Source organism: Delphinus delphis, chromosome 6, assembly GCF_949987515.2.
Source record: "Delphinus delphis chromosome 6, mDelDel1.2, whole genome shotgun sequence".
Taxonomy (NCBI): domain Eukaryota; kingdom Metazoa; phylum Chordata; class Mammalia; order Artiodactyla; family Delphinidae; genus Delphinus; species Delphinus delphis.
In genome coordinates this window covers 25,773,202-25,800,273 of record NC_082688.1, presented here as the reverse complement: position 1 = coordinate 25,800,273, position 27,072 = coordinate 25,773,202, and the positions used below count along the sequence as shown (strand labels likewise).

The 27,072-nt window shown below is 40.8% G+C and overlaps 1 protein-coding gene and 1 long non-coding RNA gene across 3 annotated transcripts in view; one reads left to right on the top strand and one right to left on the bottom strand.

The window, feature by feature from the left end:
* LOC132427181 (uncharacterized) overlaps window positions 1-7,803 on the bottom strand; it is a 230,204-nt gene extending 222,401 nt beyond the window's left edge. The window contains exon 1 of the long non-coding RNA XR_009519816.1: window positions 7,679-7,803. This is a non-coding gene — a long non-coding RNA (uncharacterized lncRNA). The remainder of the gene's footprint in view (window positions 1-7,678) is intronic.
* The window catches only part of RAD23B (RAD23 homolog B, nucleotide excision repair protein), a 44,032-nt gene continuing 24,763 nt past the window's right edge, over window positions 7,804-27,072 (top strand). The window contains exons 1-4 of one of the 2 annotated variants that reach the window (XM_060014379.1): window positions 7,804-7,934; window positions 8,328-8,496; window positions 21,279-21,360; window positions 24,229-24,308. In XM_060014379.1, the coding sequence (XP_059870362.1) occupies window positions 8,431-8,496; window positions 21,279-21,360; window positions 24,229-24,308 (228 nt within the window). In that variant the 5' untranslated portion in view covers window positions 7,804-7,934; window positions 8,328-8,430. Of the gene's footprint in view, window positions 7,935-8,043; window positions 8,116-8,327; window positions 8,497-21,278; window positions 21,361-24,228; window positions 24,309-27,072 lie in introns of those variants that run through there. The other variant, XM_060014380.1, reaches the window with a different exon arrangement.

The window sequence follows — 27,072 nt, the reverse complement described above, 5'->3', positions numbered from 1 at the left end:
CTGGAGCAGATTGAACCTGTGTAGCTGATGACGTCAGAAAAGTAAAGAAGAGGATGGGGGAGGGGGCAATGTGAAGATTTGGGATTTTACTGATTGAAGTGGGTAGCCAGGGTAGGGTTTTAAGCATGAGTGAACAGATCCATGTTTTAAAAGAATGTGGCTATTGTATCTAGAATAGACTATAGGAAGCAAGAGTAGAAACATGATGAGTGGAGTGACCATGGTGGCAGAGATGGGGACTATGTATGGCCTCTTGGCATGAACTCTCGGTAAGGCTAATCTAGCCATCATCACCTCTGAATGTCCAACCTGCCGAATTCCCAATGTGGTACTATTCTCTGAGGGACCAACTGGTCCCTTGGTGACAAGTTGACTTCGTTGGGCCCTATGCATGCTGGAAGGCCAAGCGATTCATTCTCACAGGAATAGACATTTATTCTGAGTACAGGTTTACATTTCCTGCCAGCAGAGCTTCAGCCTATACCACTCTACAGGAGTTTACAGAGTGCCTGATCCATAGACCAGAACCCTACCTATCACAGCATCCAACCAGGAGACACACTTTACAGTGAAGGAGGTTTGGGAGTGGTCCCATGGTCATGGGACATGTTGGTCTTATCACATACCACCCTTCCCCAGAAGCGCCAGCCTGAGAGAGTGACAGAACAATCTGCTGATGGTGCAGACGAAGCACCATCTCAGGGGCAATATTGTGTAAGAACAGGGTCTCATTCTCCAGGGTGCAATCTACAAACTGAATAAAAGTACCCTCTAGGCTCTAGAGTCTAGGGCACGGTGTCCCAGCAGGAAGACTAATTGGGTCCAGGAATCAAGGCAGGGAAGCAGAATGGTCTCATTTACCACTCCCAGTGACCTACTGAGGATTTTTCTGTCCCCACAATTCCGGGACCTGTGGTGTTAGAAGTCTTGGTCCTCAAAGGGGGAGTACTTTGCCAGGGGACACAGCAATGGTCCCACTGAACTACAAGCTTTGTTGCTTATATTAAGAGACCAAAAAGCAAGAAGAGTCATCAACTTGGGAGGGGCAATTGATCCTTATCAGCGAGAGAAGGTAGGACCACCTTATACTCAGAACAAGAAGGAATATATGTGCAATTGACTTGGATGCCTCTTGCTACTCCCTTGCCCAGTTGTGACTATGAATGGACGAGTACAGCAACCAGACCTGAGAACAGTGGAAACACCAAAGGCTCATCCTCTTCAGGAGTAAAGGTTTGGGTCACACCACTAGGCAATGCACCAAGACCAGCAGAGGTAACTGACGAGAAAAAGGGGAATTTAGGATGGATAGTGGAGGAGGGAAATGATGAGTACCAGTAGTGGCCCCGAGACCAGCTGCCAGTATGCAGTGTGGGGTTTGTCCCACTGTCCCACTTCATTTAGGTTTCCCTTTAGTAAGAGAGGCTCAATGGGCCCCTGGAACAGCTGTTTCCTGAGTGTGTATGGAGAAGCGGGTTTACATGGTGCAAGCAGAGGCCTATTTCAGCCAAAAAAGTGCACTGCCTGGATAGCCCTTCAAGAAAAAAATTACCTGTGAGAACTTAGCTATGAGGAGTACAGTTAGCTGACAGCTCTTCCTGGGCAGCCTCTAGCCACTGAACATGGCAGGGATACCAGAGTCTGGCAATTTCATCCAAAGAGTGACTGCTCTAACAGGTAATCTGCACACCACTTACTCCCGTTGGGTTGGCTAATACTTTGTCAGATCTACATCACAATCTGAGTCTTTCTCTACCCAACGTTTCCTTCTCTCTTTCCTTTCACAGCAAACATATCAGCGTTGTGCTCTGAAGCATTCTGCTTCCTCCCTTGTATTCTTCACAGTTGATATCCACCAAAAAAACTTCTTGTACTCCTAACTCCATTTCAGTGTCTGAACTGACCTAGTGACTGAACAATGAATGAGACTCACAGGGCTGAGAAACTTGGGGTGGGGGAGGCAGGGTGGAAAATGAGGAAGGAAGGCAGAGCTAGAAGACAGAAGAAATTTTCAAAGCTCAATTGTTACGGGCTGAAGTTGTTTTTAAAAGTATATTTAATTGCAAAAGGAAATACTTTTAATAAAGAGTTGAAAACTTTAATTACAATAAGGAAATATTTGCACCACTCTATAAACATCTAGAACTTGGAAAGAGGTTCTATTAACATAAAGCTTACATCATAAATCACCAATAGGTTTTATAACCAATGGAGATGGGAGCCATGCACCTTGCCTTTGGAAGGGCTTAAGTCAAACACTGCTATTTTTTTGAATAGGATCCCTAATCAGTCTTTATCCATTACTGTATATCCAACACAATGCCTGGCACAGAGTAGATGCTCAGAGAGTATCTGCTGGATAGGGGTGTGCCACACGGAACACCGTCAGTCAGGACAGACACTCTTGAGTCAGGAGGACCAGAGAATTCCAAGGAAGTTTCCTAATGTGAAACTCATGTGCAGTGAGCCTCTTTCTCTCACATCCCGCATCAACCCCATCAGCAAAACCTGTAAACTCTATTTTCAATAAATTGAGAATCCAGCTACTTCTTACCACTTGTAAAGTTTCCACACTAACACAAGTCACCAGTCTCTTATGGATTACTGCAATAACCTGCTAACTGGTCTCTTTGTGTACATCCTTGCTGTCCCCCCAGCCCACACCAAGAAGTTCTCCAGGCAGCACTCAGAGTAATCCTTTTAAAGCCTAAGTCAGATCCTGTCACTCCTCCCCCTTAAAATTTCTAATGACTTTCCAAGTTACTCCGAATAAAAGCCAAAGCCTTTACAGTGGCTTTGTGCTCACTGCCCCACTTCCTTTACACCTCTAATGCCACCAGCTACTCTCTCCCCACAGCTGTCCCAGCTCCTTCACCCGACATCCTGGGTATTTCTCCAATATGTCAAGGATACTTCTACCTCATGGCCTTGCACCTGCATGTGACAAATGCTATGTGAGTGTGAACATTTATGGCTATTATTGTTGTTCCCTCTACTTAGTCCCCTCTAATTCTACTCAGCAGCTGAATGTCTCCCTTCCTCACTTCTCTCTACTCTAATATCAACTATCAGGAAGACTTTCCTTGATTGACCCATATATCAGGCAGTCTCAGCAGAAAAATATACCACATTCAAATGAGGTATTGTTACAGATTGAACTGTGCCCCTCCAAAAGATTTACCTTAATTAGTTAAATTAAGTCATACTGGAGTACGGTGGGTCCTTAATCCAATATGACTGCTATGAAATAATAAGAAATATACCTATTGGTCTCTGCCCCTGGTTCTTGCTAATATTTGGTCTTTGACCTTGGTTCCTGACACAGGGCTCTCCAAAACTCTTATAATTTTCTGAGTGATAGCAGTTATCTGACACAGAGCTCCTAACCCCTTGGAATTTCCTGAGTAATAGGAATGTCTTTTGTTGTAATGAGGGGACTCTTGGTGGGCTCCTGGATGGGGGCTGGTCACCAGAGAGACTAAGCCATGATTAGAAGGTTGTAACTTTCAGCCCAACCCCCCATTCTTCAGAGAAGAGAGAGAGGCTGGAAATTGAGGTAAATAATTGATCACCCCTGCGTGATGAAGCCTCCATAAAAATCCCCAAAGTGCAGATTTTGGAAAGCTTCTGGGTTGGTGAATGTATCCACGTGCCAGGAGGGTGGGGCACCCCAACTCCACAGGGACACAAGCTCCTGCATTTGGGACTCTTCCAGATCTCACCCTATATATCTTTTCATCTGGTTGGTCATCAGTATCCTTTATCATATGCTTTATCATATAATAAGCTAGTAAACATGTTTCCCTGAGCTCTGTGAACTGTTCTAGCAAATGATCAAACCCAAGGAGGGGGTCGTGGAAATCCCAGTAGGTAGCTGCTCAGTTTGAAGTACAGGTGACAAGTTAGGACTTGCAATTGGCATCTGAAGTAGGGGCAGTCTGGTGGGACTGAGCCCTTAACTTGTGTGATCAGGTGCTAACTCCAGGTAGTGTCAGAACTGAACTGAACGGCAGGACACCCAGCTGGTGTCTGCTGAGAACTGGGGAATTACTTGGTGTGGGAAAAAAGCCCACACATTTGGTGATCGGAAGTAAATACTAAGAGTAGTAATTGAGCGGTGAGTAGAGGAGAAACAATAGAGTTTTTCCTATTCTACTGGTGTCCTTATAAGAAGAGACACAGAGGGACAGACATACAAGAGTTGAACGTCACATGACGATGGAGACAGAGACTGAGGTGATGCAGCAAGCCAAGGGATGCCAATGACCGCCAGCAAACCACCAGAAGCTAGGAAGAGGCAACAAAGAACTCACCGTGACAGGTGTCAGAGAGAGCACTGCCCTACCAACACCTTAATTTTGGACTTCTAGCCCCCAGAACTGTGAGACAATAAGTTTCGATTGTTTTAAGCCACTCAGTTCATGGAGATTCAATTAAAGGGACTCTTCACAATCATGTAGGGAAGCATACAGGGACACTGCAAGGACAGTACAGCACCCTGGAGTGAGAAGTAGGGGCCCTCTAGGCATGAAGGGGCAAGGTGGGGAGCAGGTACCAGAACCTGGAAGGAGAGAGTCACCTGGAAGGTCAGGATACAGAAGCAATGACCTTGTATCAAGAGCATTGCCAACCACAAAGAGGAATACATGGCCTAACTTCATTCTCCTCCCTTAGTCCTATCTCCTGCTGGGACTCCCCAGGAAGCCAACTGTGGTAGCCCATACAGGGCAGCCCTCTTGGGGCCAACTGCTGGGTGAAAAGGGGGTAAGAAGATGGGGGAGGGGAATGAAAAATATCTGGCACATTCGCTGTAGCAATACTATTTCGGCTCTGTACTATTGATCTTCTTCATGTTTTTTTTTTTTAAAAAAGCACTTATCAGTACCCCATATACTATAAATATTGATAACTTTGATTTTTAGTTTATTATCTGTTTATCTATTATTCCACTAGAATACAAACTCCATGAGGGCAGGGACTTTGTTTCTTGTTGTATCCTCAGCACCTAGAACAGTTCCTGGCATGGAGAGAGTCTCAAGAACTATTTGATGAGTGAATGGTGGCATTTTTACCCTGGTATTTTCTAAGTCAGCAGCTGCTGCATCTCTGCTTGCTCATCTTCTTCCCTGAAATTACTTGACTGATTTCCAAAAATGCAAGCAAAATTCCCTGGCTTGTTACCAAGTATTTGGAATCAATGACTCCCTCCTGTCTTTTTATCTTGGCCCAATAGCTCTTGAAGAAGCCCAAGGCCTATCCTACAAGGCCTTGCTCATAAGCACCCTCATCTTGGTGGCCTTTGCGTTGGGGGGTTGGAGGGGGTCTTATCATCTGTCATGTGAACGGTGGGACTCTTGGCAAACACATCTACATCAGACGAGGAGGCATACAGGCTGTCCAACCTGTACTATTTAGCCAAACAAATAAAAAGTAATAATTTCAGGTAGAGCCATGAAAATCTTTAAACCAGGGTACTGTTGTACTATCACATGGAGTTTTGTGGGGCTCAGATGAGATTATCCATGGAAAGTGCCTCAAATGGTGCCTTGCCTAAAGCGTTAATGTATGTTTATTATATATTATTAAAGTTGTTGAAGAAGTCCTCTGTGAGGAAGTAAATTATGACTTGGACCCTGAATGATGAAAAGGAGATAGTCAATTAGAGATATGGGAAGAGAGTTTCAGGCTGAAGTAACCTCAGCTGCAAAGGCCCAGAGACGAGCACCAGCTTGGCCTGTTCGAGGGATGACAGTGAACAAGAGGGAGACAGAAGGAAAGAGATGGGGCCAGAGGGTTTGGCAAGTATCAGATCATGTGAGCTCCCCAAGGCCAGGTAAAGAGTTTGAATTTTATTCTTAAGTATAATTAGGTATTAAGAGTAGATGTGACACGATTTATATTTGAAAAAGACCACTCTGCTGGGGAGGTTGAAAAAAGAGTAGAAGTGGAGAGACCAGTTGGGAGGCAGGGGAAAGATGCTGATGCACTAGCCTAGGGTTGTAGAAGTAGAATTGGGAGAAATGGCTGAATTGGGGATATAACTTGGAGAATAAAGTTGATAGGACTTGATAATGGATTAGGTGTGGTGGTTGGCAGGGGTGGGGTGGGGGGAGGAAGAGAGGGAAGAGATTTATCAGGGATGATGACTAGATTTTTGGTCTGAGCACCTGGGTAGATGGTGGTGCCAGGAACTAAGATGGGGGAAAACTGGGAGAGGAGCAGGTTTCAGAGGGAGGGGAGGTCCAGAGGGAATCAACGGTTCTGTTTGGCCATGGTAAGTTTCAGAGGCTTACTATATTTCAAGTGAAGATATTGTGTAGGCAATTGGCTAACTCTATCCATAGCTAAGGGGAGAGGTCCAGGCTGGAGGTATTTCAAAACAAGGGGCAGGATGAGATCACCTGGTGACTAGCAGTAGATATACAGGAATACAGAGGGCGGAAGGTTAGATACTGAATTACAATACAGGGAGATATGTGCTGTGAATGGGGCAACACCAGGTTAGTGGAGAGGGAGGCTGGTCAGCAAAGTTCCGTGGAAGCATTATATCCACAGAAAACCAAGCAGTGACATTTTATCAGTGAGGATGCTGGTCCAGAGAGGTAATTTGCAATTAGTCACACAGCTAGTGACCTAACTGTAACTTTATACCTGAACTACTTTAAGTCAAAACCTATTAAGAGGCAGGATAGTCAGGCACCTAGGAACACAGGCTCTGGAGTCATTCTGCTTGGGTTCAAATTCTGGACCTGCCACTTACCAGGTGGGTGACTCCAGGTACATTACTCATCATCTCTATACTTCAGTTTTCTTATCTGTAAATAGGCATACTACAAATAGCTATCTACTTAGGGAATGCTTACTATGTTTCTGGTACTAAGATTTTACATACATTATTCAACACCCCCCTCCAATAATCAATGAAGTTGAATGCTATTATTATCCCCATCTTACTGATGAGAAACCGAAAGCATATTTACGCATTCACAAATATTTACGGTGCCTGCATTACATGTTTCTTCATGCTAGGGGTACATCAGGAGATACAACAAAGTCCTTGCCTTTGTGCAGCTTGTCTGTGATTTACTGAAAGGAGAAAGATGATAAACCTAATAAATATGTATACTATATGGCAATTAGAAGATGATAAATGCTATAGGAAAAACACCAGGGTAATGGAGCTAGGAAAGTTGCTGTTTTAAGTCGGGTATCCAGGGTAGACCTCTCTGAGAAGGCGACATTTGAGCAAAGATTTGAAGGAGGTGAGACAGCGAGCCACCCAGGTAGCTAGGGAAAGAAGACTCGGAGCGGAAACAGCAAGGGCGAAGGTAGGCTCTCAGGTGAGAGCGTTTGTCTAACATCCACCAACAACGCCTAGGGCCAGCCGTGAGAGTAAGATATGAAAGGAAGGGGCTGTGTATCCAGTTCTAAGAACTTTGACTTTTACTCTGGGTGAGATGAGGAACCACTGGACAGTTCTGCCCGGGGGAGTGATATAACTTGACCTTGTATTTAGGCTCAAGGTCCATCAAGGCAGTCTAGCGCTGGAGTCAATGCTCTCAGAATAAAAGAATCAGTCGCCGGCACAAGGACTCAGCCACACAGCGAGCGCCCTGCAAGCGCCGGCCCACTACTGTGGCTGTCACAATCCTTTCACTTAAACCCCGCCCCGACCTACCGCCCTCTAGCTCCCCAGCTCCAGGGCTCCGCATCCACTCAGTCGGGTCTCCACGTAGCGCTTCCCCGGCTATGGATTGCGCAACTCAGACAACAGGGCGGAGCCTGGACGTGGGCGGAGTCTGGACGTAGGCCGAACCGCGGCGGGCTTGGAGAACGCCCGGGCCGAAGACTCTCCGTGGAAGCCCCGAGAACCCCGAGACGCCCACTGACTGCGCCTGCGCACGCGCAATCCAGGCCGCCGACATTCCAAAACGGTAATCCGCGCCGCCCCGCCCCAATTCCGGGGCGGAGTTCTTGGCTGCGCCTGCGCACAGGCTCGCCGCACCCTACGCCTGCGCGTTCAGCCAGCCCGACCCCATCCCCCAGGTTTTTCGGGTGGGGGAGGGGGTGCGTCTCGGCGAGTCACGATGATGGCGGCCACCATCCTGTGGTGAGGTAGCGGATTCTCTGCTGATCTCGCAGAGCCCCTGGCGCTTCCTGCAGACTCAGTGGCTGGCGCCGGGCTCGTGAGGAAGCACGGTGGCTCGTGCTCGCGAGGAAGGCCGCAGTCGCGGAGGCAGCGGCGCGGCCCGGGGCCAGGGCTGGGGGAGAGGCCGCTCTGCAGGGCGAATGTGACAAGCCCCCACCCCCACCGCTTTCCTCCCTAGTGCGCGAGGAGCGCGGGCGACCCCGGGGCCCCGCCAGGCCACAGACCCCGCCCAGCGGCCAGCACCCGGAGCAGGCCCGGCAGCGGAGCTGCGCGGCGGCACCATGCTGGTCACCCTGAAGACCCTACAGCAGCAGACCTTCAAGATCGACATCGACCCAGACGAGACGGTGAGTGCGGCGGGAGCGCGGAGCCCGGCACCGGGCAGGGGAGGCGCGCGAGGCGCCCACCGGGCCTGGGCTTGGGGCGGTGCGGCGGGGCCGTGTGCGGGGCCCCGGCCTCAGCTTCTAGAGGGGCCCGGCGGCGCGCCCGAGCGGGGAGACCTCCGGTACACCCTAGAGGGCCCGGCGAGCGGGGTCTTGGGCCCCGGGCGCTGGATGAGGCCTGCGGGCTCCGAGCGCGGGCAGGGCCCGGGGGCCCGGCGGCAAGCGGGCCACCGGACCTTCAGAGTTGGCTGTGGGCTTTGTGGCAGGAGTAAGAGGAAGCAGTGGTCGGACACCGAAGCCCTGGTGGCAGATGGCGTGGAGTACACGCCCGCTGGGCACGGGAGGTCTCGGCCTGGGCGCTCTCGGCGGAGGGGCCAGAGGGGGAGGGGAGGTCAGGGCTGCCTCGGCGGTCTAGCCGGGCTCCCCGATGGTGGGTGCACGGGTGGGGGAGGGAGATGTCGGCGTCACCACTGTCCCTGAGTGGACCTGGTTAGGCGCTGAGGTCTAGGAAGGGCTAACTGGAGATAATGAGCCTTAAATAAAAAGTATCAGATTCCGTCTGCTGCACAGTGAGAGGCGAGTGGTGAGGGGTGGTGAAAATGCATTCTTTGCCCCCTTCGCCGCAGAATTGGTGATCCTTTTATTTGCCTATATCTTGAATCGTTTCGCTGCAGTTCTCCCGCCACCCAACCCACACCCATGTGTAGATTGCCCTTTGAGCCCTCTTTGGTGGTGAAGTTTGTTGGGTTAGAGCCCTTGAAATCCAGGCTCAAACTTAACTCCAGATTAATGAGTTCCCTGTGTTAGAAGTCTTGAAGTTGTAGGAGTCGGAACTCTGCACCCAACCCCCAAGTAATAGCCTTTCAGGGGAGAAAAAAAGAAAATAAAAACTTTGAATCTCTTCTGTAAACTCTTGAACACCTCAGAAGTTCACGTGTTAAATTCTCATGTCATCCTGTGTATTTGTGAGTGCAAAAAGGCACTGTGTTGAAATCAGTACAACTTTTTGCCAAGATCTAAAAATGCCATTCAGTGTAAACTTATTTGTGTTCTGGAATTGTGATGCTGTACACCATTGAGGTTGTCATAAGGCTGTATTTAAAGCAGCAACTTTCAGCCCATCTGTATTTTTAAGAATAGGTGATTCAATTTTGGTGGAGATCTGGGGCCTTAGTGTTAGTTAATTAAATAATCCTGAGCTCCCATGTGTGGCTCTAACTTATTTGCTATGTGCCTGTTTTGCAAAGATGTGAAGATTAAATATTATTTACTTGGTGGTCAGTAAATGGAATCGATTATTAATCACTCCATACCTTTGAGTGAGGGTATAGTGTTATGTTTTACCTATATCATTTAATCTAAAGTTTTCTACACCTTTAATTATTTAAAAAAAGTAGTTCCCAACCTTTTTGGAATTGTGGTACTAAATGATTTTAGTTCAAGATATTTAATTATATGTGTAAATATGCTGTGTGGTAAATTCTTAAAGGTGCAGGAGATAGCAATTTTAGATGAGAAATTCAGTGTTCTCAGAAGTAATTGACAACACCCTGTGGATTGCTATTACTGACAAAAATCATATTCTTCCTGAGTATTCCTTTACTGCTTGGTGTATACTTGGAAGTTAAAGGATGAAAGTTAATGCAGCTGTTTAATGTTTTCAGACGAAACTTTTCATAAAATGTTATTGACTTTGGATTTTTGTAGTGACACGTGTTGGTGCTGCAGGAACTTTACCAGCTTATATTCACAATTAATTCCAAGATTATTGAAACCTAAAGGATTTTTTTTTTTTTGGTAAATATCTGTGGATTTATTGAAGTTATGCAGTGACTTTCTACAGCTCCACTGAATTATTTATGTTCTATAAAGTTTGTATAGCTCTTTAGGCATTTTATGCATTCTTTATCTTAGAGCCAATATTGTATTTGTATAGATTCTTAACTGTACTTGCTGTTTTCCAGTTTATTTCCAAGGGGATTTAAGTTATATGAAACATACTTCTAGAGGTATATTTTCAGAAAGCTCAGTTGTTACAGAGAGTTGCTTCTTTAGCTTTTTATTGCTGTTTGTCCAAATATAATTTTGTTGCTGTTTATGTAAATATAAAAGCTAACATTGTTAGGCTGGGACAAGAAATGAAAACACTTAATCTGGATATACTGGAACATTTACATTAAAATGACTTGTGGGTTTTTACTTTAATGGACTTAAATTTTAAAAATGGGAAAAATGTTAGAACTATTTTAATTCCATCTTTATAGTGATTTTTAATTAAATATTTATTTTTGATACAGTATTTGAGAAAATTCCAGTAAGAAAAGAAGCAATGAAAATTACATAAATAGAGGGAGGCTGTAAGTGTCCTGTTTATAATTTGTGAAAGCTAGATAACCAAGGATATTAGAAATAGATCTAAAATAAAGGGAAAAAAATAGGATTTTACTGAGACCTCTAGGGAGATTCACATAAAATGAACAGATTTTGGTCTCTAAGACCTCTATTTTGGCTGCTCAAAGGTTTTATTTTTACCTAGAAGGAACTAAGAAACCTTAAGGAACTTAAGTAACTTGAGGTGGCCGGTATAGAAACTTGTGAGCTTGAGATGAGCAGGAGCGAAAATGAGTGAAAGGACTCAGAGATAAGAGGAATCATGGGAGTGAATCATTTGCTCAACAAGTGAATGTTCAGTGAGCTTTGACTGGCAGAACTGGAGGAGTACAGGGACATGGGAGACATGGTCTGGGTCTTCTTGGGAGCCATATCGACATAGTCTTAGCTCCGTCAGTGGCTATAGAGTAGATGCACAAAGTAGAAAAAGCAAGAGGATTTGTTTTTAAGGTGTTTGTATTTGCTTTAGTGTTTGAATGTTGAAAGTCCTCCCTTGCCTCTTTTTTAACAAGAGAAACTTTCTTAACATTCATTTGCCATTTTGTACCATTTACTTGACCATTACCATGCACTGCCTTTAGTGTTAACCATTACAAAACAGTGATTTTATTATTACAATAATAATTCATCTCCTCATAGAATAACTGGGGAAAAAACCAACAGTAAGTTTCAGGTGAGACTTTAAATGCATAAGCTGAAATATGATTGTATTATATAAGTGACATCAAAGTTATGTGTATACATTGGAAGTTTTTGGTAAGAGAATTGTGAAGATACAGTAGTTTTAATTTCTATAGACAGTATATCTAATATGCTATGCAGTAATCTGCAAAGAATTAACCTCACTTTGTGGTATATTTGTGTAATGGTGATTATGCTATAAAATACTACTTGAGTACTAGTCTTGTACATGGGATTTACTAGCCATCATTTATTAGCAAATTGTTCCCATTGTGGCTTATTGTATTTTAACAGAGTTGTGCTGAAGATAGTACCTTATTATGGAAGTTCCCTAGATTATTAAAACATTAAGTAGTAAACATATTAAAACACTGTATCACAGAGGTAAAAACTAACGTTTCTTGGCATATTGGTAAAACAAAATACTGTAGTACCTGGGAAGCCTGGTATGGTTTGTATCAGACCTTTGCTCTTTCTATACTTGGCACACAGTAGGCATTTAATAAAGATCTTTTGAATGAATTAAATACATTTTTTGGTGAATTGCCAAGTCAATGATCCCTCAGTGTTTGCATGTTGATTTATTTAATGTTTGTTGAATACTTACTAAAAATATCAGGTCTTGCTGTCATGGTGTGTACATTATAGTGGAATAAATTAGTCGAAAGCAAATTTTAAAAAACAGATAGTGGTAAGAGTTATGTAGAGAATTGAAATAGGGTGAGGTAATTTGATAGTGTATGACTGGGTGGCTACTTTTAAATTGGTCACAGAAGGCCTTTCTAAATAAGGTGACATTTAAACTGAGATCTGAATAGTAAGCACTCAGAGATGGGGAGAGTGTTTTCTGTAGGGAAAGACCTTTAAGAGTGTGTTTTGGGAATCAAAAAAAGGCCTGTATTGTTGATCTAGTAGTTAAAGGAGAAGAGAGGTAAGGGATTAGAGTTAGGCAAGGGGCCAGGGCCTGTAGGGCTTTGTAATAAACTGAAGGTTTTCAGTGTAAAATAGGAGGCCTTTGGGGGCTTTTAAGCAGAGGAGAAAAATTATTTCTTTTATGATTTGAAAAGGTTACTTTGCTGTATGGAGAATAGATAGTAGGAAGACCATTTAGAAGGCTTGCACAACAGTCTTAAGAGGTCAAGGCTTTGACCAGGGAAGTAGGAGTGGAGATACAAAGAGAGGTGGAGGGATTTGAGATATGATTGGGAGGATAGAGTTGAGAGAATTTTTTGATGCGTTGGAGTGGGGAAAATTGAGAAATCAAAGATTAAACATAGGTTTTGGTTGTATAACTTGTGTGAATACTTGTGTTCTTTCCTGAGATGTGGAGGGATGGGAGAGGGGCAGGTTTAGGGGTTGGGGTGGAAACTCAAGACTTAAGTTTAAGATGCCTATTAAACATTCAGGTGGAAATGACAAGGAGATTTGCTATGAATTTCCGTCCCAAAGGGACATTTGGGCTGGAGTTAGAGACATGACAATAAGCAGCATATATGTTTGACCTCAATCCATTGGACTGGATGAGACCATCTTGCCACAGTCTTTTTCAGTGTCCATGCCTTGCAAAATTGAGTCCAAGTGCCTAGATTATCCCTTATGTGTAATTAACTTCTCTGCTACTGGAATTGAGGAACCCTGGTGAGAATGTAGTGGGATGGGGCTTAGGGCTGAAGCCTGGGATGCTATAACACGTGGAGATTGAGTACTGAAGAGGTCAGTTAAGGAGCAACCTTTGAGGTAGGAAGAATCCAAGAGAAGAAAAAAGTTTCAAAGAGGAAGAAAAGGTCAAATGTATCTACTGCTTGAGAAATCAGAAGTAAGATAAAAACAAGAAACATGACTTTTGGTTTTGGCAACTTGGAGGTCATTAGTGACCCTAGTGAGTAGTCTCCATGGAGTGTTAGGGCCAGAATTTAGTGGATTGAGGAATGAGTGGGAAACATGTGAAAATGATCACAATAATTCTGAGCGTCACAGCCTATGGTAGGCATCGTTTAAAACACACACACACACACACACACACACACGCACCAGAATTGTGGAAAATATGTAATAGTGTATGTTTTAAAAAGAAGAAATGGAGACCAGCATGATTGATAACTTGCCTGGGGTCATACAGCAATGGCCTTGGTAGTTTTACTGTCTGTGAATGATGTTCTTGCCCATACTCTGACCTTCTGTTCCTTAATCGCTCATCCATTGATCTTTCCTTCTACTCTACCTCAGTTATTCAGACTCATGACTGGTAACCACCTCTTATCACAACCAGTAACTGTAGCTCTTCCCCCCATCCACAGTAATCAGTTTTTAGTATCCCACTTTAACTTCCCTCTGATTCCAATGCTAATGAAACTTACAGTCTATTCCATCCATACTCCTTTTCACTGACCTTCCCCTCGTGCCCAGCTAAGATAGAGTCAGTGACTATAATCACTCCCTTGCAAGGGTCAGGTATAGCATGTCTCTTGAGCCAGGCTGCCTAAGTTTCAATCCTGGCCTTAGTACTTGCTGTGTGATGTGACCTTTGGCAAGTTACCCGATTTTGTGCCTGTTTCCTCATCTGTAAAAAGAGAACACAGCCATGGAAGTACTAACCTCACAGGATTGTTTTGATGGTTATATGAGTTTGATGTGGTACACAGAGTGCTTAGTGATAGTGCTTAACAACATGGTCCCACTCTCACTCCATTATTCTTGTTTGAAATACTCCAAATATGATTAAATTCAAGTCTGTGTCTGTACCTGTGCAGCTAGAAGGCGAACACATAGGCACCTTGACTTGTCTCACTTAAATTCCTGAACAATAATCGTAATCAGGCCCTTGTAGTGACAGTCATACATTTCACTATTCACTTTTCCACTGTCATAGGCAGATTTCATATCATCTTCTCTCTTTATTTTCAATCAGTGACCCTAGATTTTAGGTTTTATTGAAAATATAGAAACAGTCGGGACAGAACTTTTACAAGATCCTACTGGAACTCCCTACCTGCTAGCCTCCTTTTATTGTGGAGATAGCTATGTATTGTGGATGGTGCTATCTAAGGCCAATCCCCCCCCACTTTAACACAGCACCCTAAACTCTTGTCGTTTATGAAGGACATCACTCCATCAGTTCTCCTTTTCTACAATCATTGATTTTTCCATTTCTAAATTTATTTAATTTATTTCTGCATTGGCTCTTTGCTGCTCTGCGCGGGCTTTCCCTAGCTGTGGTGAGCAGGGGGCCACTCTTGTCTGTGGTGCTCGGGCTTCTCACTGCAGTGGCTTCTCCTGTTACGGCGCACGGGCTTAGTTGCTCCGTGGCACGTGGGATCCTCCCGGACCAGGGCTCGAACCCGTGTCCCCCTGCATTGGCAGGCAGATTCCCAACCACTGTGCCACCAGGGAAGGCCAATTTTTCCATTTCTAGAGTATCTAAACATTTTCCTTGTCTTAATAAAACCCTCCCTTGTCTCCACATTTGTCTACTCCTCCATTTCTCCCTCTTCCTCACATCAGAACTTAAGAGTAGCTCTTGAGTCTGTCTGCTTTTTTTTTTAACATCTTGCTCTTTCAAATACATCATGCTATTCCTAAACTAGAGGAGAGTTTTCTCCCACTTTATAGTTGCCCTGTGCCCTTGAGCATAGTACTTAAATCTCTTTTCTTGTGAGTAAAATGGGAGTAATAATACTTTACCTGCCTTCCTCGTAGAGTTGATCTGAAAATCAGATGAGATTATGGATCTGAAAAATTTTTGGTGAATTGTGAAATCAGAAATCTATGCAATTTCTTTTTTAACAAGTCCTGTTTACAGTTATTTTGATCAGTATTTTCACTGTCCTTTTTGAACAAGGTTTGTGTAAGTGAGATATCCTCATTTTCTTAGCTTGATGTAATCAGCAATTTCAGTGTTGAGAGCAGTGTTCTAGCTTTAGCTTGGAAATTGAGATTATTTGATAGATAATGTATAAAATTTCTGTTGCCTTTGGAAAGAAATGTGCTAAATTTAAGCCTGCTGTAGAACAGTGAATCCTGCTGAAGGACACCATGTCTGTTGCCTATAAGTTTGGATAAATACATTCCTTGTGTAATGTCTCAAAGAGCTAATTTTATAATAGAATGAACTTTATAAACCCTTTAACATTACATATACCTATTCCAGCAGAGGAAGTAGACCAACTACAAATGACTAATATGTACGAATAGGTCCTAGATACTTCAACAGGTAGATAAAAATTGTTATTTGTCTCTCCCTCTGCCCTCTCCGCCACACACTTCTGGTTGAATGAGGTAGGTGGCTTCTTTGTAGTATGTTAGATCCATTTTCTGCCTATATAGAAACTTGAAAATTTACAAGTAACTTGGGAGTTTCTACTTTTCAGTCTTCAAAGTCTGTGTCTGTTTTGATTGTTGAAACCATACTGTTAGGGATATATTTTATAATAGAAGAGATTAAATTGGCGTAAATAGGTAGGTTTAGGAGCCTGAATACCATAGTTTCTGTGGGGGGAAATTAATTCTGTATTTAAAATTATATTTTAAAAAGTAGCCTTTTGGATCATAACCCTAATTTGAGAATTGGTTGCCTTTGTTTACTGTTTATCCACATATTATTAATACTGTAGTCTTAGTTATTTCAGTTAAAAAAAAAAAACAAAACTCTTGTGCCACATTTTTTTCATTCCTTGGGTCCAGTGGGGAGATTTTTCCTGTTGCACTGATGTCAACCAACATCTTCATAATTCTGTTTTTAGAATTAGCAGAAACCAACTTTGTGGAAGAGATTCAGGAAATACTCCTTGGTGCCTGCACCAGTTTCTCAAATGGAAGGATACCACCCAAGGAACCAAAGAGGAAAAAGCTTTGCCCATAGCGTAAATCTATGAAATTCTTTTGTAAACATATTTGGCTTTAGGTCTCTGTTTCCTTTTGCTAATCGTTTAATTGCCAAAACTTATTTCCTCTTACTAATTTTTTTTTTTTTTTTTTTTTTTTGTGGTACGCGGGCCTCTCACTGTTGTGGCCTCTCCCGTTGCGGAGCACAGGCTCCGGACGCACAGGCTCAGCGGCCATGGCTCACGGGCCCAGCCACTCTGTGGCATGTGGGATCTTCCCGGACCGGGGCACGAACCCGTGTCCCCTGCATCGGCAGGCGGACTCTCAACCACTGCACCACCAGGGAAGCGCGAAAGAACTACTTTTAGTGGTGGTTGGCCTGAACTAGGGTAGTGCCATGGGATGCAATATAGTGTTCACATTGGGAAGTAGTTAGATGGTAAGTTGGAACAACTGAATAAATGATTTAATGTGAGGAATATAGGAGAAGGAAGAGACAAATACCTCACAAGGGAATGGGATGAAAAAGGATAACTGATCTGCTTTTGTGTTGGCACTTTTTCATACGTGATTATCTCCCTTTTGGGGAAAAAATAAAAACTACGTCAACTATGTTTAGTATTAGATGTTGAGTATATTTTTCTTTTAAAATGCACAATTTCGTAAGAGAGAAGTATGTGGCTAGAAAAAATTTGACTTCTTGAGTGTTAACCATGCATTGTCTCTAGTTGAATCAATGGTAAACTCCCATTCTTTATCTAGGGGGAAATAAGCAGCAAAATGAAAGTTTAGTTCCTGCTTCTTGTTTGTTAGCCTTGGAGAAGCCTGGTTATTTACTGGGATCATAGTGCTCAGTTTTAGATCCATCCTGTTGAGATGACTTATTGGAAGTATTGGCACGGGGCTCAGCACAGAGGAGTCATAACTACATTAGCTGTTGGACATAACCTTTCCAAGGGAAACCATGTGCAGAGTTGCTACCTTTTCCTTCTTTGCAACATCCAGAAAGAAGGCCTTTCTTTATAGCTGTTTTAAAGTATGCTCAATTTGATTGAGTTAGGGAAGACTTAGAAAGAGTAGTCTAGAAACCATCTTTCAGCAATTACATTATGGTTGAGATGCCTATGGGACATCCAGTGAAGGTGTCAAGTAGAGTCAGGAGAGAGCTGGGCTAGAGATACACATGACATATGAATGGTTCTTAAAACTAGGAGTAGTTGAAATGGATTATCCCAGAAGTCTGTGTAGAAGAAAAGGCAGTCTTGGGCATAGCCCTAAGTAACACTTAAAGGTCTCGGCAAGGAAGAGGATTTCAAAAAGGAGTGAACAAAGAGATAGGAGGAAAACCAGAAGAGTGTGGTGTTATGGAAGCCAAAGGAAAACAGTGCGTAAAGGAGAGATGAGTCAGTACTGTCAAATGTGGCAGAGAGGTCAAGTAATACTATAGAGGAGGACTAAGAAGTATCTGATGATGATGTTGCTGAATTTAGTGGTACTGGTGAGGGCAGTCTTAATGGAATTGTGGGAGTAGCACTACTGCAGAAAATAAGCTGCAGAATGAGAACAAAGTCTGTGCCTCAGTTTATCAGCATTGTGTTGCACCCTGGAGTAATAAGTGTGGGGTTATGAGTAAGTAAAGACAATGTATAGTTAAGTTTTTGAAAATTACTTGAGACTAAGAGGAGGAGGAGACTGTGGGGGATTTTGTGTGTTTTTAAGATGATAGAGAATTGGGTCTGTTTAAGTGTGAATGGAAATGAAGTGGCTTTGAGGGAGAGGTTGAAAATACAACTCGGCGGGGTGGGGGAGTAGGAAACAATGAATCTAGCAAGGTACTGGAGAAAGGAATTAGATTTGAAGAGAGGGATAGCTTTCATTTAGTAGGGAAGAAGATTGAGATTAGGTGGATCTGGACGCAAAAAACCATGTGTCAGTTTGGTAGCAGAAATTTGAGGGTGTGAGTTCCTGTGGTGTCTTCTGTACCTTGAAGTAGAAAATGGTCATCTGCAGGGGGTTGTGGGGGAGTGTTGGGAATCAGATTTAGAGGAGAGTACAGGTTTCAAACAACCTCTTGGAGGAGGGAGAAGAGGGCTAACCAGGGGAACAGAAGGATTGGGGGTGTCGTTCTTTTTCTCCAGTAACATTTAGAAGACTGGATATAAATGTGGATAGGCAGCTGGTTAGACATTAAAGGTGAGATGTGTTAGATAAGTGAGGTAGAAGAGTATGACACCACAGTGGTTGAAGTAAATTTTATTTTGAGTACTGACAAATAAATTCAACTGTGCTGGTCCAGATGTGGAGTTTTACCTGGTAGGAGCAACAGAAAGGCAAACAAGTCTGTGATGTTAGGAAGAAAGTGATAGAAGCAGTGGCATTATTGTCTAAGCTGAATAGAGCTTGCAGTAAAGATCAGAATGAATGAAAGTAGAGGCTCAAGGAACCAAAGTTGTAATGAGATGCAAGACCAGGTGTAGTGAACAGTTACTGAGAGAGCTGGTGGGAATAGGAGATTGGCACTTACCATTTCAAAGAGCATTTTGGGGATGATGAGATTCAGCCTGTGTCCTGAATGACTGTGAGTAGATGACTTAAGTGGATTGGAAGTAAAGATCATTGGGTTGAGGTTAAGGAACAATGCCAGAAGTTTGGACAGGTCAGGGAAGCTGGTTCCAAAGTCTGGTTCACTTCTTTTCTTTTTTTTTGATGCCGTTGTAAACAGGATTGTTTACTACAAGGTATTTTTTTCATCTTTATTGAGATATACTTCAAATACTACAAAAGTTCACGTATTTTTTTTGACACATGACCCAAGGTGGTTTTGCTGCTTTGAATCCACACACACACACACACACACACACACACACACACACACCCTCTGCCCCCAAAATGTCAAGGTGTCCTGGCATATTGCCCATAAAACATTATATCATTTGATACCCTTGTTCTGAGTGTGTCTCTTCACACTTATCACCAAAAATTGTTCAACACACTCTTTTCCAGTATGACCGTCTATTGGATTAATGATGTCTGACATTAAAATTTGTGCTTTTGGTTACTAATGATGTTGAGCTTTTCTTTTCATTGGGTGTATAATTGTGAATTGCCTGCCCCTGTCATTTGTCCATTTTTCTGTTGGCACAAGAACCATTTTCTACCATTTCTCTTAACTTTTTATTTGCATTTTTTCTTTTGTTATGTGTCTTGTTATTTCTATTTGAGTTGCGTGCTTAGTTTATTAATTTTCCTTCTTTAATAATAAACATGTTTAGTGTTAGTCTATGATTACTTTTTTAACCACATCATATAGGTATTGTTATGTAGAGTTCTCATTGTTATGTTTTAGTATTCTTTAATCACAGTTTTGATTTTTTGAAGCAATGTTATTTAGTAGTAAAATGACTAGAGGGTTTTTTTGTTGTTGTTTGTCCTCCTTTCCCACTCTTAATCATATATATAGCGGGTTGAGATTCTTGTGATGGATTTCCACTTTGGGGATATCAGAATAGCAGTGATGCTACTGGCCCACTTCAGGAAGATCAGTATAGCAAGGGTGATTTATGTGGCATTTGCAAAATACTCTGCTCTAAAGCTTGGAGTCAGAAGAGCTGGTTTTGGATTTCAGCTACTACTTAGAGTAGCAATGTGATTTGGGGAGGAACCCTACCTTTTGTATCCCTATTGTGACAGTTTTCCACTTAAAGCTCAGAGCTATCAATTCAGACAATTTTTTTTTTTTTTTTTTTTTTTTTTTTTTTTTTTTTTTTTTTTTTGTGATACACGGGCCTCTCACTGTTGTGGCCTCTCCCATTGCGGAGCACAGGCTCCGGACGCACAGGCTCAGCGGCCATGGCTCATGGGCCCAGCCGCTCTGTGGCATGTGGGATCTTCCCGGACCGGGGCACGAACTTGTGTCCCCTGCATCGGCAGGCAGACTCTCAACCACTGCACCACCAGGGGAGCCCCAGACAATTTTTAGAAGAGTTCTGGGAACTGAAGGATATGGAATTTTCCCCCTTGATTCTTGGTCATTTAAAGTAGTGAAATTTAGTTCCATTATGTCTCCTTGCCTTTTTTTTTCCTACTCCTGTGCCACCCTACTTCAGAAATTGATTGCACTCTTTTTCTAAGTATCAATACTTCATAATGAACCTGTGGTCATGTAATTTTAGGGATGGAAGACCATAAAGATCATGTATTCCAGTCCCTCTTTATAGATGAGACTGATGTTGAGAAAAACTGAGCTACCTGTTCAAGATCATTGAAGTAATACAGTGGTTCTCAAGTTTGGCTGAACTTTGAAACCAACTGTAAAGCTTTTCAAAAATATTGATGTCCAGACCCACCCTCAGAAATTATATTTTAATTGGTCTTTGTAAAGCTCCCTCAGGTGATTATAATGAAACATTAGCCACTTTTAAAGTGAATAATTTGCCTTTTAACATTCACATTTAACTTTTTTTTATTATTGTGGACAAGACCACTTTATTTCTTAGACCTTTTAGATTAGAGAGCTTTTCTTTACTTTCTTACTCTGTGAGAAATAAGCCCATAAACTTTATAGTGAGAATCAAAACTTTCTGCTTTTGAAACCTTCATTTTGAATAGACTTATAAAGTCTTTTTTTAAAAAACTGTGTACGTGGAACAGATGGTAAAACAGTTTATACTTCTACCTAGTAGTATGGGTTGTTAATAATAGGTCTTTTTGACGTAATATTATAAAGACATGATCTTTGAAGTTTTTGGAGTCATTGATAGTATGTATAAAATTTTTATCTTGCATCATTTGTTCAGATTCTGGATTTTCATTTGCTTAGACTTTTTCAAAAATCAAAAAATTTTTTCCTATAGGTAAGAGCACTGAAAGAGAAGATTGAATCTGAAAAGGGTAAAGATGCCTTTCCTGTAGCAGGTCAAAAATTAATTTATGCAGGTATGCATTAAATGCTGAAATTAATATGCCATTTTCTTGTGTACTGTGACATTCTTTAGTTTTAGAAATTGCCATCTTACAAACTGTAGTGTATACAGATTGATTGTCAGAAACATTGTACAAATAAAAGCAGAGAATGAACCGTCATTTGAATGTTATTAATATTCAGTCCTCTGTTTTTTCACATTTGCTTTATATATTTCTCCATGCAGTGATGTTAGATAGTTTTGCTTATTAGTTTTATCTTTTGTAAGTATTATGTAACTGGCTGTATTTGTTTTGTTTTGTTTTTTGAATTTAAAAATTTTTTAATTGAATTAGTTTGTGTGACATTGTATAAGATGTACAGGGTGTTACTCTGATACACTTATATATTGTAATATGATTGCCAGTGTAACGATCTTTATCAGATTACATGGTTAGCAGTACAGTGTTATTGTCTGTGTTCATTATACTGTGCATTAGATCTCTATGGCTTATTTACTACTCATTAGAAGTTCGTACTCTTAAACACCATCACTCTTATCTCCCCCCAAACCCCATACCCTTGGTAACCACCAAGGTAAAATACTTTTTTTTTATAAGTTTAGGTTTTTAGAGTCCACATATAAGTGATATCATACTTAGCATAATGTTCTCAAGGTTCATCATGTTGTCGCAGACGGCAAGATATCTTCTTTCTCATGGGTGAATGATATTGTGTATATGGGTCACGTCTTTTTTATTCATTCATCCATTGGTGGGCATTTTGGATTGTTTCCATATCTTAGCTATTGTGAATAGTGCTGCTGTAGAGATGGGAGTGCATATGTCTTGTCAAAATCCTGTTTTCATTTTCTTTGGGTATATACCCAAAAGTGGAATTGCTGGATCATATGGTAGATCTATTTTTAATTTTTTAAGGAACTTCCATATACTCCATAGTGGTTGGACCAATTTACATTCCCACCAACACTGTATAAGTATTCTTTTTTCACCACAACCTCACCAGCCCCTGTTGTTTCTTGTCTTCTTGATGATAGCTATTCTAACAGGTGTGAGGTAATACCTCATTTTGATTTGCATTTCCCTGATGCTTAGTGATGTTGGGCATCTTTTCATCTGTCTGTTCACTATTTCGATGTCCTCTTTGGAGAAATGTTGGTTTACTCTGATGATTTTTAATCAGATTGTTTGGTTTTTTGTTATTGAGTTGACTGAGTTCTTTATGTATTTTGGATATTAACCCCATATCTGATATATGGTTTTCAAAAATTTTCTCTCATTCTGTAGTCTGTTCCATTCTGTGGAATTCTTTTCATTTTGTTGTTTCTTGCTGTGCAGCGCTTTTGAGTTTGGTGTAGTCCCATTTGTCCATTTTTTTTTGTTTTATTTTTTGTGCTTTTGGCATCATGCCCAGAAAATTATTGCCAAGACCAAAATCTCTGACTTTCTTCCCTACACTTTCTTCCAGGAGTTTTATGGTGTCAGACCTTATGTTTAAGTCTTTGATCCATTTCAAGTTAATTTTTGTGAGTGGTGCAAGATAGGGGTCCACGTGTTTCTTCAGTTTTCCCATCAAGCTGAGCATCTTTTTTAATCTATTGGAATGAAACCATTTATACTGATTATGTGTATTAATGTACTTGGAATCATTCCTGTGAAATTAAATTTCAGTTTATCTGTTTTTTAAATAAAATACCAAAATTGAAGAATACAGAAGACCTTATATGTCAAAAGACACTATAAATAAGCGACAGGAGAAGAAAGATTAATATTCAGATTATATAAAGAGCTCTTACAAATCAGTAAGGAGAGGATGACCCAATTAAAAAGCAACAAAGGATATGAATAGGAAATTGTAAATTAACTAGCCTCACTAGTAACCAGAAAAATGTGTGTTAAAAATAGACTTGATATGTGAATTTTGTGGAGAAAATTCTTTTCTTTGTTCTTGAGAAGAAATACTGAGCACTGTCATTGTAGATGTCGGTAAGGTGAATCTTGAGTTGCCCATGGATTCTTGTCTCTTCCTACATAGAGATTTTAAAGTATTTTCTTAACTGAGGTGGTTTAGAGGAAACACCAGCCCTGTGATGAGGAATCAGAAGCCTGAAGAGATGCATGTAGTTGATGGCAGACATAAAACTAGAATTTCTGCTTCCTAGTCTTGGCCTGTTTTTTCAATCCTATGCTGAGTAGAGACACTATTCCCTTTTGTCTTAATGCTTGCAGCTTTTGATTCAATAACTTTTTAAAAATGGAAAACGAATTTCAAGGAAAAGGAAGCCTGAAGGAATCCTGACCTTTCATTTGTCCTTCTGCATGACTAAAATCTTACATAGTCTGTGTGCCTTACTCAGTTCTATATTATCTTACCATTTCTGTGTATCAGGACACTATGAGTATCTTATTTTTATAGCAGTGGAACATTTCTGTGTTGCAGGTATCCAGTATTTGTGGGAGCAGGCAGTTCGTTCATTTTTTCTTCCATCACGAGGGATTATAGGTTATTCCGGGGAAGGGGTGGGGAATCCTTGAGCATCTCAAAATTGAATTTTGTTTGTCTAAATGATCTCCTCTTTCTCAGGACCTAGTTAATATTTCCTTACCCAGCAAGTCTTTTTTATTATAAGTAATAATTTTTAAGAAATGTTTGGGATTGAGATATCTACATACAGTATATGAGTTTGCTATCTTTTAGTCAAATGCTTATTTATGCCTTCTTAACTAATCATGTATCCACTTATGTTTATCTTGGCTGACTGGTTAATCTTTTTCTTTGGGGAAAGTTTTAATAGAATTGATGTTGGTGATTGTTTTAACCTCAGTTAGTGTAAGACAAAGTTACGGTGCCTTCAGTAATATGTTTTTTTCTTAATGTGCTAGGCAAAATCCTCAATGATGATACTGCTCTAAAAGAATATAAAATTGATGAGAAAAACTTCGTGGTAGTTATGGTGACAAAAGTAAGTTTCAACCTCGTTGTATATATCTTTATGCATGTGAGTTTAAAAAGAAAAAAAAGATGATCCCAAGTCTTGCTTTACACTTTCAAGTGAAAACAGTTTATACACATCCATAGTGGCATGCACTTAATTGTTATTAAAGATTTTAACAGTTTGCTTTGAGTCAACTATAAAGTTAATAGTTTCATATATTTGTAGTTTGAGCATAATTTTAAATATGTCAAAACAACTGATATGTGAAGTGTCATGTTAAAAATTATTAGGTATTGTTGGATTAGTAAAATCACTAATTGTATAATTATTAGAGAATGTGATTCTTAGAAATTGAATAAGTGTTTCTCATTTTGTAGTTTTTAATAAGAGTGCCTTAAAAGGACTTGCTAATTGATGTACTAGACCTAACAAATACTTCAGGGCCAAAAAGACATATAGATTAACAATTTCAGTGATATTTCTTAGCCAGTGGGATAGATTTTTAGAAACTAAAAAAGGGAAAAGACAGCTAAGCGAACGATGGAATGATTATTGTGAGAAGGTTTTTAACAGGAACTTTTTTGTGATTTATTGGACTGAAATAAAAGTCAAAAGTTTTTCTCTAAAGCAGAGAATGAATATGGATTCTCTCAGGACTTTTGTTTTATTTATATACTTGTTTAAAGATACGTAAACATGCAGTAGAGAGTTAAGACAAATAGAGGAGTGGTGGTGCTCATGATACTTTTAGGACTGAATTATGATCCTAAATTCTAAACTCCTAATAATCTCAGAAGAGTAGTGTTACTTGTAGCACCCAAAATAAATTTAAATAGGTAATTGGAAACCAGTTTGTCAAGGACTGTAGATAGAATAAATGTGAGTTTCTTTTAAAGTCTCAAAGTAATTGATATATGCAGTAGAAAACAAAGTTGAACAAGTAAATTTTTTTTAACATCTTTATTGGAGTATAATTGCTTTACAATGGTGTGTTAGTTTCTGCTTTATAACAAAGTGAATCAGTTATACATATACAAATATCCCCATCTCTTCCCTCTTGTGTCTCCCTCCCGCCCACCCTCCCTATCTCACCCCTCTAGGTGGTCACAAAGCACAGAGGTGATCTCCCTGTGCTGTGCGGCTGCTTCCCACTAGCTAATCTATTTTACATTTGGTAGTGTATATATGTCCATGACACTCTCTCACTTTGTCCCAGTTTACCCTTCCCCCTCCCTGTATCCTCAAGTCCATTCTCTAGTAGGTCTGTGTCTTTATTCCCGTCTTGCCCCTAGTGAACAAGTAAATTTTAATTATGGAATACTTTTGTAGTGAGAAATGAAAAGCAGCTGAACAGTTTACATTTACTGGACTTAATTTTTTTTAATCTATTAAGAACCATATTGATTTTGCTATATTTAAGCACTTATTAAATGTTAAACTTTAAATACACAGGAACAGAATCATATGAGGAAACTTTGCCTCATCTAGTTTTTTCAAAAACTGTGGTACACAACACAAAATTTACAGATTTAACCATTTTTAAGTGTTTGGTTCATTGGCATTAAACGTATTCACATTGTTGTGTAGCCATCACCACCATCTGTTTCTAAACCTTTTTTCATTTTCCCAAACTGAAACTGTACCTGTTAAACAGTAACTACCCATTTCCCCTGCCCCCCAGCCCCTGACACCACTGTTCTCCTTTCTATGAACTTGACTACTTTTCGTACCTCGTATAAGTGGAATCATACAGTATTTGTCCTTTTGTGACCTGTTTATTACCCTTAGTATAATGTCTTCAGGGTTCATCCGCATTGTAGCATGTGCCAGAATTTCTGTCCTTTTTAAGGCTGAATAGTATTCCCTTGTTTAGTTTTATCATACATAGTACATAGTGGAAAATGTGGTAGCCACATATTTGGGTATGTATTTGTTATGGTCTTATTTCCTTTATTATTATAGTAACGTTGACTATTTAGAACATAACTAAGAGTTAAGCAGGATAGGTAAGTCCCATCCCCCTACCTTGCACAAGGCACTTTTTTCCAGTACACTCTATACTAGCTCAAATAGAACAAGGCACAAATCCACTCATTGCATTTACAGTTTGTTGATTTATACTTGGGGCAAATTATGTTGAATTTTAATCTCATCTTCCATCAAATCAGTTACCTTTTCACCTTAGGTAAGTTATGAGCTAAGCAGGTAGTGAGTATTGATAGGCTGGAGAAGAATAAAACTCATAATATGATTTTTACCCATATGTAATTGCTTTTTTGCTTGGTGGGAATGTTTATGGCTCTGATTCTAGTTCAGAAAGTGCTGAGCATGCGGTTATAACTTTATTTGGCCTTTATTTGTCGGTTTAACTGTATATACATCTCAAAAGTTATGTTAATCTCTTTGTACTTACACCTATTGGCTTGTAGTCAATATTGGGATTTTCTTCCCTCCTCTAAAATACAGTAGACTTTCTGGCATGTTCATTAATCATACTTCTGTTTATACTTTCATTTCAAGAAAGTTATTTTTGTTGCTTTCAAATGACGATAAATACTTTGAAGTTGTAACCAAGAAACTTTAATTGTGAAGTTTTGGGGGGGAATTATGTGGTTCTTTTTCTGGATACACATTCTGTACATTTTAAAATATTTGCTTCTTTTGGTTCTTTTTCATAATGATCCGAAGACTGAAACCGTTGGCTAAAGCTAATGGAAGTTGATAGTTAATGTATATGCTCTCATCAGCTTTGAAAGAATAACATAAATAGTGATTCAGATTGCCGCTATTG